Source organism: Acanthisitta chloris, unplaced genomic scaffold, assembly GCF_000695815.1.
Source record: "Acanthisitta chloris isolate BGI_N310 unplaced genomic scaffold, ASM69581v1 scaffold11962, whole genome shotgun sequence".
Classification (NCBI taxonomy): domain Eukaryota; kingdom Metazoa; phylum Chordata; class Aves; order Passeriformes; family Acanthisittidae; genus Acanthisitta; species Acanthisitta chloris.
The window spans coordinates 24,088-35,072 of record NW_008659929.1 but is presented as its reverse complement, the minus strand read 5'-3'; the positions used below and the strand labels follow the sequence as shown (position 1 = coordinate 35,072).

At 42.6% G+C, this 10,985-nt stretch overlaps 1 protein-coding gene across 1 annotated transcript in view; it reads right to left on the bottom strand.

Annotated features, from left to right (window-relative positions):
• Positions 1–5,982, bottom strand: part of LOC103797393 — a 6,183-nt gene extending 201 nt beyond the window's left edge. The window contains exons 1-6 of the mRNA XM_009069610.1: positions 5,877–5,982; positions 5,097–5,241; positions 3,834–3,947; positions 3,111–3,255; positions 1,911–2,059; positions 1,282–1,421 (exon numbers count right to left, since the gene is read on the bottom strand). Of these exons, the coding sequence (XP_009067858.1) occupies positions 1,282–1,421; positions 1,911–2,059; positions 3,111–3,255; positions 3,834–3,947; positions 5,097–5,241; positions 5,877–5,982 (799 nt within the window). The remainder of the gene's footprint in view (positions 1–1,281; positions 1,422–1,910; positions 2,060–3,110; positions 3,256–3,833; positions 3,948–5,096; positions 5,242–5,876) is intronic.
• Positions 5,983–10,985: the final 5,003 nt, after the last annotated feature.

Here is a 10,985-nt window from a genome sequence, read left to right as displayed (position 1 = left end):
AAAGAGAAAAAAAGAACAGTATCTTGTATAGGATCCATTACCCTCCAGAGCTGTATTTCTCAGTTTCACTGATATACAGTCAAACTTGCCCAATGCTTCCAGGTCAAGGCATGTCTAAAAATGGGGAAGCTTCATGGACACAGGAATTAAAATGCATTACATTAACAAAATGCTCCAAGAATAGTCGAACTATATAAAGAAACATGTACTAGGTTGGGAAAAGTACATTCTTGTCCTACCAGCCAAACAAGCTGAACCACTAAGAAGGAAGTTTTGCTGGTAGAAATGAACCTAGTGCAGGAACACAGCTGTCTGCCAGAGATCACACACAACTCCACATTCCTGGTGGCCACAACCATCAGGAGACAAGCCTTCAGTGCCCCCATGCCTCTGGCAGACAAGCTTTGCCAAGTCCTGCTGGGTGCTTTTAGACATGCCCAGGCTCCAACTGCACTTCAGCAAAGGGAACATGTACTGGAGTGGTGGCCATGGTGGTGCCAGTCCAGAAATTAGCTTTAGCCACTGGTATGTGGCAGTGGGAAGACTGAAGGGTGGGAACATGCTCCCTTCTGTTGACCCCACAGTGGGAACAGGCATCTCAAACTGCTACAGCAGGACTCAGAGTTCACACAGCTCAGTCCCTTTCATGCAAGCGTAAAACTACTCATAATGATATAGCTTCTGCCAGACTGTGATTGTACAGAACTTGGACAGCTTAAGCCCTTTTACAATGGATGACTACACTCAAATCTGCTACAGTAGCTTGCAGTAACTAAATAATCCCGTGAAAACTTGTTAAGGCTAGCCTGAGCTCTGCATAGGAAAAGAGCATGTGCAGGGTTCTGCATTGTGAAATTTGGACAGGAGCCTTCCATGGGTCAGAAGCTTATGCACTGCTCCTACAGCCCAAACAAATATAGGGTGAATGTAAGTCCACAGCCTTCATTCCAACCCTGTTTTTCCTTTGCCCAGCCCTGCATCATCTGGAACTACCAGTGGAGGACCCAAGTGTCTGATGAATTATTGTGGGGCAAACATATCGCACTGGGACCTCAACTTGAGAAAACACAAGGTTTGGATCCAGTCCCAGGGCTCATGGGCAATGATTTCTGCTCTACTTTTTACTTAGCAAAATGAATAGTTCAAATATATCCCTAGTTCTGCTTCTAACCAACAATACTTTTCAAGCAGCAAGGCTTTCTACCCCTATTACACAGGAAGGATGTGGAAGCATTTACTGGCCTCCTTTTACAGGAGTTGGAAACAGTAAAAAAGATTCACCTATAAAAATGCCGTTGGTTGTTGGGAATGAAAACGAGCTGTTCTTGCATGTGCTGCCAGTCAGAGCTATTATGACCACTGGGTAGACTGTAAGATTATAGCGGACATACTCGTCAAGAAAGAAGTTTTCTACATAAAACCTGTGAAGACAAGGAGTGACCAATGTAAGCATTTTCTCTCTATATTTTTTTTTTTGCATTCCATAACAAAGGAATTAGACAAAGAATGGGGGTTTTGTGGGCCAGTTTGGACCAGAGTCCAAAATTTTCATTTACTAAAATGAAAAAATTCATAAATAATTAATTTCAGGTAGGTTCAGGGAAAAATAAAGCCATTTTTCATATGTTTTCTATATCACACTCTCACCTGTAAACCTAAGGCAAGTTGGGCTCATGCAAATCACAGAAACCTGTTCCTGGCCCACAACATGTGCTTACTGACATTACTGAAGGTCAGAGACGAAAAGCTTTGCCCAGAGTCCCAGATCATCTGCCATGAATTATAACAGAGGTCTTTGTGCTCAGTGTTGGGACAGGGGTAAACTATGAATGAATTGGGACAGATAGTCACCATTTGTGAGAGGTGGAAGGGGTCTTTGAGCCTTGGTGGGAACACATAAGGTTGCTTACCATATCACTAGGCCAAGAGCAAGGCTGCTGAGAGAAGCAGTCGTTGCTTTCTCGTTGGATATGTCCCAGTTGTAGACCAAGACAACGGCAAAGTTCAGCAGAGTGGCAATGGTGGTCCATGTTGCATACAGTGCCAGCCCGTTCTGGACCTGCCATGTAGCACAGCAAGATGGCAAGCAGTGATATATGGGGTAATCTCTACTTGTCTTTTGTGACCCATGCCTCTGGGACAGCTAAGCCAGCCTTCTGGACCAAGTTGCAGAAGTGTCTCAACACGGAGAGTTGAAGCCTCAGAGTCTCCAATAGACTCCAGAGATCCATCCCAGCAATGTGTTACACTGATGTTTCAGGGAGGGCAATACAGGCGTGCAAAGAACAGAGCCCACTCTCAGTTTGTGTCAAGAGACATAGACACATTTCCAGAAGAGTTGGCAGGAACTCTTCTGTGCAGAACCACCCAGTTTTGCAGACTCTCCCTCCACCGAAAACCCTCCTAGCTTCTTGGATGCTTTTTTACAGCTGACCTGCTTTCTCATTGAGAAACCCCAACACTAAGTAAGGAATCAAAGGTGGTTAAAGCACATACAAGCCACCATGGGAGTGCAGTGCAATGTATCGTGGACAGGGGAGGAAGGCACTAAGGTAGCAAGTTTGAGCTAGGACAGAGGAACACGGAGGGAATGAAGGAGTGATGGAGTATGTGTGTTTATCTTATTTACTCTGTGAAGTTTGCCAAACAGCCACTTTTCACAGGCACAGCAGAAAAGTAATTTTCTTTCAGAATTTCATAAAACTCAGAAAGACAGCTGTGTTTGAAACCTTGGGCAGGGTACACTTCCCCAGATAAAAAATATATAATCTTTGGAGTCAGGTGTCAGGGACATCACCAACAGCCACCCTTAACAATGACTTCTGGCCCTGCAAGAAATATTCTTCAGGTTTTCACACTCCACTAAAAACTTCCTTTCTGTAGCAGCTGGGGAAGTACTTTGCTCTGAATCATTCCCACAATGTCCAATAGGAAGTAGATGCAATTTAACCTGTGTGTACCTGCAGCAAGCACAAGTTAAAGTCAGAGCAGAAATCTTTCCTTAGCTATCTCCTGCCATTGAATCTTTCTGTCTTGACACCTCCAGCACTACACAGGGGGTGGGTTTTTTTAGCATTTACTCACAGCACAGCTTCTCAGATGCCACCTACCAGAATGCGGATGAGCCAGAGCTCAGCTTTGTGACCCTTCACAAACCATGAGGAATGGATGCTCAAGGCTCGGTGTGAAATGAAGAGGGAGGCACATGTGGTAAGAGTGAGGACTGCCAGGAACACCAGGGCTGGCAGGAGGTATCTAGGACAGAGAACACATGCACACACAATAGACAATACATTTTTTTCAGTGGTATCACAATGATTTAATTTGTAGCTTCAGTGTTTGACCTTTTCTGACTAAGTTGATCAGCCTTTAATAAAGCTAATCACTACATGTAACCCTCATTTTGACATACTGCTGTTGCTGCTTTACTCTGTTATTCATGAAGTTGTTTTCCTGACTGCAACTGATCTCTTCACCTCTTGACAGTGGTGTTTTCATAAGCCCTTAATGTGACCATGATTATGAAAACAATCCAAGGCAAGGAGCTTAACTGCATTTATGAAGAGAGGAATGGTTCCTGTCTCACCTGTAGAGGTAAAAGCCTAGAAGAACAGCAGCTTTGAGGAGATCCTAGACTTCAATTACCAATCTAGCTCATGGGCAAGATGACAACATCATGCAAAACCCTCAAACTTTTATGAAGGATATGTTTTGCCAGGGCCTGCCATAGAGTTTTACATTTGTGACTGTGTTCACACATAGAGGAACAGGTAAAGCAAAGTATTGGGGCAGTCCTAACAAGAAGACTGCATTTGTAACAAAAGGCAACTTACTCTCGGTCCCACAGAAACAGCCATCCAACATTGAGGCCATTATTTAGAATCCACATCACATAAAAAGGTATTGGCAGCAAGTTTGGTCTTATGAAGACACATCCAGATTCATTCCTGCCAGGAAAAAGTGTGTATGAAGAAAGGAAAACAATGCCTGCATTGATCAACCAAACTTTCCTGGCCTCATTTTCCTTATGCTAACAGGGAGTCTACACTGGAACTAAACATTTCAGCTTAAATCAGACTATTTATCCTGTGTGTCCTCCTCTGACACAGCACTTGATGGGCTTTCCCCATCAGGTCATTGTCCCACACTACCAAACTTCTGCTAGTCTCTGCACCATCACAGATATAGTGGGTACTAAGGACTGCCCATGGCAGGGGAGGTTGGGACAGGATATCTTTAAGGTCCACTCCAACCCCCTAACATTATATGATTCTGTGATTCTATGACTGCTCCAAAGATGCTGCAAGCTTGTGCCACTGCTGGTGGCAGCAATGGCATGGTCATGAAAATTTAGTCCAGTTCCTGGGGGTTTTGAGATCATGATGTGAGTATAAATTCTGTGTATGCACATACACATGAATGGACTTGATCATCATACAAACACATGCTTCATTCTTCCCTCAACCTTCAGCACTGGCCAGCATCAACTGAGCAACTTCTTACAAGTCATGTAAAAATAGCTCATACCTGACTCAAACTAAGCAGTCCATGATCCCCCTTGACAGGAGAGCAGCCGTGTAAGTCTGTCCCACAGAAGACATCATGGAATATTACAGATACTGCAAGGAACTGCATGAGGCAGTTATTGATCTCATAGCCCCAGAAAAAGCTTCAAGTCCAGTTCAATCAACAAAGAGACTCCCCAGTGCTGATTCTCTGATCTCTAACAGCAAGTAAACTCAAAGCATTAGCTCCATTATCCATTAATCTTGCCTCCACGGATTCTCAGCATCTAGCAGGTACTGGGTAGATCTGCCAGACAACATGGATCAGTGGAAATGAGGCCTCACAGAACTGTTTACACACTTTGATACCTGTCCACATGTTAGAGCAGTTCATGTACACATCCAAACTGCTTCCCAGCTTTGGATGCTGAACCTGAGATGCTCCAGCAGCAGAACTTCAACATGTCAAGATAGATGGCAATGAGTTTACTCTCACTAGAAATCCCAGAAAAGGGGGGGGTAAGATACTGAGATACTATGGAAGATTTGCTGTCCCTCATTTATATTGTAAACAGTAAATAGGAAAAATACCTTCGACAGATCCCTGACAAAGCGTAGAGGAGCCAGGCAAGCTGCCAGGCATAGATGACATTCCAGATGAGGAAAGTCCATCCAGCTGGTGTGAAATCAGTGCTGTATTTGGATGAGATGTTTCCAGGGGTTGTCCTGAACAGACCTGCAGTGGTGAATGTTATTTGCAGGCAAAAGTGTTACTACATCCTAAGGATGGGGAAAGACTCTTGATTTACCTCACCCTGAAATCTTCCAGACTTCAGCCACACCTCAGTGAGAGGACACCCTTGGTGCAAACAAGCCATGTGCTGTAGCTGGTTTGCCTTTAGACACCCATTACCACAGGGAACCCCGAGCACCTTTCCTCTTACACAGAACCAGGGAAAGCAGTTGTTTGTGAAATCCAAAGATAAGTACAGTGTCAGTTCCTGGCAGATTCAGCTGGGTAGTGTTCAAACGCAGCACCATTGCCCTCTATAAACCCACAGCAGCAGCCTGAGCAGCTTTCACCAGGGATACAAGGGCAATGTATGCAAAGACTGCCTTTCACCCACCACTAGACCCAGATTCACCAAGGACAAGACCATTTACTTGACATTCAAGGGACTGGTTAGGGCTCAGGCATCTGGCTGTAACACCTGGAGGATGTACCAGCTACTTTCGCCTTTCACAGAACAAGATACATTTGGAAAGATGATGAGGTAACAAGCAGATCTATCCCATCTGAGGCACCTTATATTATTAAATTATATAATGCATGAAATCCACCTCTGAAGAAAGACAATGTGCTTGTGTTACCTTTGTATATCCCAGTGGCATTTCCAGCATTCAGTATCACCATGCCCATGAAAGTAGCCAGAGACAGAAACATCACGAAAATCTTCAGCTTGTGTATAGCATCCATCTTACCCTGCAACACATTAGAGATATTTTTTGACTCTCCTAAGGATGTCTGGAATTGTTCCATATCTCAGAGGCTGTTTTAGAAATAATGTTGTAAATTCCCAGATTTTAACTGCTGACTTTCATTTTTGGTGTTTTCATTAGAACTAAAAAGGCCATGCATGGGCTGGGAGCCTCTCAGTTTGAAGAGACTTTGCTAAGTTACAGAATGGGAATGGGAAGCCGTGAGCTGCCCAGTGAGTAGTCTGCTCTGCCATCCCCCATCCCTTACTGGCATGGTGCAAGAGTCATAGCTTAGGTTTGCCTATGGATTGCAAAGGCTTTAAGGCCTAAATAATTAGCCAGCAAAAGAGTGATCCCAGCTTATTTTGCATCATTATTGCAGTTTTACTGAAGCAAACAGACCTATTAACTTCACTGACTTTAGGAAGCGAATATGAAAATATTGAAGTCTTGGCCTTGCAGCCAAGTGCCTTTTAGTTCAACATAGCTTTTCACATTTACCTGTCTAATCCTATAACTCCTACAAATTAACTTCCTTTCATGGTGGTATTACCTCCTCATCTACTGGCTGCAAATAAGATTTAAACGCTTTAGCAGGTCTCAAGAACTTTATAGACTGTAAAATCTACACACTATATTTTTTCAAGGTTACTAAGTACTGACATGAGTTTCCCAACTGATTTCCATTAGTCCAGCATTTGTTCTGTCATGGAAAACATTTGTGCTACCAGTAAGAGTAAGTATACAAGCGTCCACACTATAGGCAATGGTTTTATTTCTCCTCATAGCTCAGCATTTGAGCTGTCTTCTCTGTACAGTGGCATTGTACAGAGGTTCCAGGGTCACCAGGAATAACAATTGAGTTATTTCAGGTTGTTCAGTCTTGAACTAATAAATTCCAGTTGCCACTTCAGCAGATGATTTTATAGTTCCATGCTTTGTTCATGGACTGAGTGGCATCCAGACATGTCACAAGGAAGTGGGAATGGAAATTGTGTTTTCTGCAAATCCATACATGCCTTTCCCTTTTCAGTTCCATCTAAACAGAAAAACCACTCTTTTAATTAAAGTTAAAATCCTATGTGGAAAAGCTCATTTAACTCAAGATATCAAATCCCAATTAGATTTATGTCAGTCAAATCCCAAAACAGCATATTGTTTTCAAGAGATACACTGGATTAGCAAATCCTGAAAAGAGAAATCCACTTGTACTAGTACAGATATCATTTCTGCCTCAGAAAATAACTGACCTGCAGATTTCTCAAAGCCATGAAAACATAGGAGAATAATATCTCTGTACACTTGTCAATGACCAAGGAAAGAATATAAGAATAGGACATTTGGCTGCTTCAAACCATTACATAGGACTAGATGGTCCTTTGATCTCACTGTTGAGACAAATCCAGGTCCTTCTGTAGTCCTGTAATTGATTTCAGCACCACATTTCTTTTTCATTAGGATATTTGGAAGAACCTTGATTACACAGCTTCAGAGAAACTCAGACTTGCTTACGAAAGTCTAGGAGAAAAGTCTCATTAAACCAGTCAATGGTTTCACTACTGTCTCTCACCTCCTGCCCCCCTCTAATTTATTGTTTGCAATAAATGTCTGCAATATTTCCCTGCCTGCAGTTTCCAGTCACAAACACCCTTTAGAAGAATCCAAAATATTACTTACAGGGATCCACACAGACTTTTTGGCAGCGTCCTACAGCTGTAGTTCAGCTACAAGCAGTGCTGGGGAGTCTCTGCCGCATAACCTTATCTAAAGAGATTTTATACAACTTTCAGACGATTAATAATCGTGTAGTATTAAAAAAAATCACAGTAGTTAGATGTGTTTTCTGTCTATGAGCTGCTGCAGCCTCCAATTGGCTAAAGCATTCCAAAAACAAGCACTTATGCAAGCGGAATGTGATTACTTAACCAAAGCTTTTATAACAGCCAGAACATTGCATGCTCCCAACTTGTTGGCAGACAGAAGCTAATGGGTGCATGCTCTGGGCTCTCTGCCGGCATTGTCCTTCCTCATCTCTGCCAGGAGGGGGGAATTGAACACTAAGTGCAAAATATTTCTCAAAATCATAGCTAGTGCGGCACTCCGGAGCCGGAGAGGGGATGCTGGCACAGGGGACTGCAGAAAGAGCCTGGATTTGGGGATTGTGTAAGTTGGAGATCATCAAGTGGTTTAAGTTGGAAGGGACCTTAAAGATCATTTACCTCTAACCCTCCTGCCATGGGTAGGGACACCTTCTGCTAGACCAGGTTGCTCAAAGCCCCATCCAACCTGGCCTTGAACATTTCCAGGGATGAACACACTTCTGTAACACACAGAATCATGGAAAAGGTTAGGTTGAAAAAACCTCTAAGATCTGGTCTAGCCATTAACAACACAGCAAGGTCTGGATCCTGTGAACAGCTATAGAACTTGCTATAGCCCCAGATGGAGATCAGTTCACAAATAAATTTTTGCTCTTAGGTATAGAAAAGGGTCCTGTCCCTCAGTGCAAGCCCATCCCACAGAAGCAGTGCAAATCATGCTAGCTGATCAGTCTCCACCTGCATCTCTGCTACGGAACCCATCTCACCACATCCACCTCTCTCATTTTATATTTCTGATTGTTTTCCCTCAAGTTTAAATTTTTATAGCAAATTCAGAATATTTTTCGGCATTAAAATATTATTTATCTTGTGCAGCTACGGTGCCTACCAACCAGAGAGTCTTGCTGGGAACTCCCCCATGTCAAATAAAAAGTCAGTGAAGAAACTAGCACTGACTCTCACCCATTGGAAGCAAGATGATAGGATTGGGAATTAACCCAGCTAGGGCTTCCTCGGCCATTGAGACTGGGGTACAAAACCTATATGAATATGGATTTGCCAGCTGGGGAGAAGTGCAGAGCATTCAGCCAGCACTGTTGTTGCCTATTTATCAGTGTAGGTGTGAGGTCCACCCTTTAAAGGTATTTTGAGGTCCACCCTTTGAAGGTATTTTGATGTGGAAATCAATGGCTTAAGCATGATTATTTCTTATTCCAGAAAATACATTATGCTTTACACATTGATTAAAAATAAGAGCTGCTCGAGCTGCTTAAACAAAACCTGCTCCTTGAAGAGGACAAAGACCTGAACTCACAGCATGGTGGCATTAGCATTTTCCTCTGCTTTTTTCACTTTGTGTATCCCCCAAATATGTACACAGTGACTCTGCCCATGTCTCAGAAACTGCCTTCGAGTTATAATTTTATAGGCGCTTGTTACAGCAAGCATGGGCTGAAATATCAGCAGAACCATTACATACACTGTATGGCCTCTCTTCCTACTATATTAAAATCTACAGTAGGCTTTTTTCCACACTGGACCATGTCTTATTTATGGATTTTACTCATTAGATAGTCCAAACAACCTCAGCATGATGTCAGACATTACATTTTCATCCAACGAATGCGTGGCCTGAAACTCTTCACTAAATACAGACCATGTTATCATGCACATGCCTGTTAGGCACAGCTGGTCAGCCAGGTTTATGCTAATCTAAATCCAGGGCAAGTTCTGCATGTGGGAAACATTGGCCAAGTGGGAGAACCAAGACACACACCTTGCTGTCCCATGTTCTTGCTGATTATTCTATATTGTGTCTCTTGTTGCAGTGAGACAACTGGAAGTAATGCCACCATAGTGGTGGTCTTGTCCTCTTGCCACACACAGTAAGCCAGGCAGAAACTTTAGACCCACATTCTGGGTTTCAGAAGTTGTTTTTTTCAGAATAAATTGCAACACAGGCCTTGGATAAAATATTCAAAATTATTTTATCATGCAGCTCTACAGAAATCCCCTAAAGTATGTCTGTAAAGTACAGAGGAATGTACTTAGTGCTTATAAAGGTATTAAAATTGAACAGCTCTTGCTTCACTAGGCTGTACAACATTCCCAAAAGTGGAAATGCTATGGACAGCTACAGCTTTAAGACCAGAGTCAAACTCAAAGGAAGTACTTATGGAAAGGTCCTACCTTTCTATAGTGTATCTTCTCTGAAAAAAACTTTTAGCCTTATGTCTTCCACATGGGTTTCAGTTGAATATCTTTACTGGCCTGTTGAGGAAGAAGAATTGTGTTGTCAGAGGAGTGACAAATGCAGTTATATACACTTCAGACAAGAAGTGGCTGCTAATGTTTGTATGCACAAAGAGAAGCATGATACAATCCACATTCACAAAAAGATGTGTCTTGAAATCCAGATCCAGAGCAGCAATGCCAAATGAATCACTGGAACCAATTTCATGACACAGAGAGTGGTCAGTACTTTTGAAGGTAAGCTGCTTTGAATCAAATATGTTTTTAATCATCTGGCTCATGATAGAGAAAACCAATCTCTAACTGACAGTTATTTTACCACCATGCAGTTTTTCACTGATAAATCGAAGAAAATTCATACTTTTCCAGTATTACCTAAAATCTCTGAAGGGACTATCTTTAAACTCTTTGGAGCCCTCATTTGGAATTTCACAGAGGAAAAAAATAAACAGGATAAACATTGCTGTTCAATAAGTATAGGAGATCTATCATGCCCATCCCTCCCCATGCACACTCCATGCAGCACCATGATGTGTTCCACCAGCATTAGTGCACCTCAGATACCAGTTCACACACAGTAATAGGACTGGTTGCAATGGGACCACAGCTCCACTGCCACTTCCCCTTGCCCTGGAAAGTCATGTAAACATTTACATGGTGCTGAACCAGCATGAACAGACTTTGTGCTGGAATAAATGCCCCGATGATACGAGGAAGATCCTCTTTTTCTTTTTTTTTAAACATGAATCCTCCTGCTAGCAGCTGAAATAAAACATTATGAGCTCAGACAATTTGAGTCCCAGCATAGAAAGTGGAAGTCAATTGCTTTCTAGCTAAAGGTGCCCCTGTGGATATCCTGTCCTCAAAATAAACTCATTTTGCACTATGCAGGAGCTGAAACAAGATCATCTGTGGGCAGATCACCCAC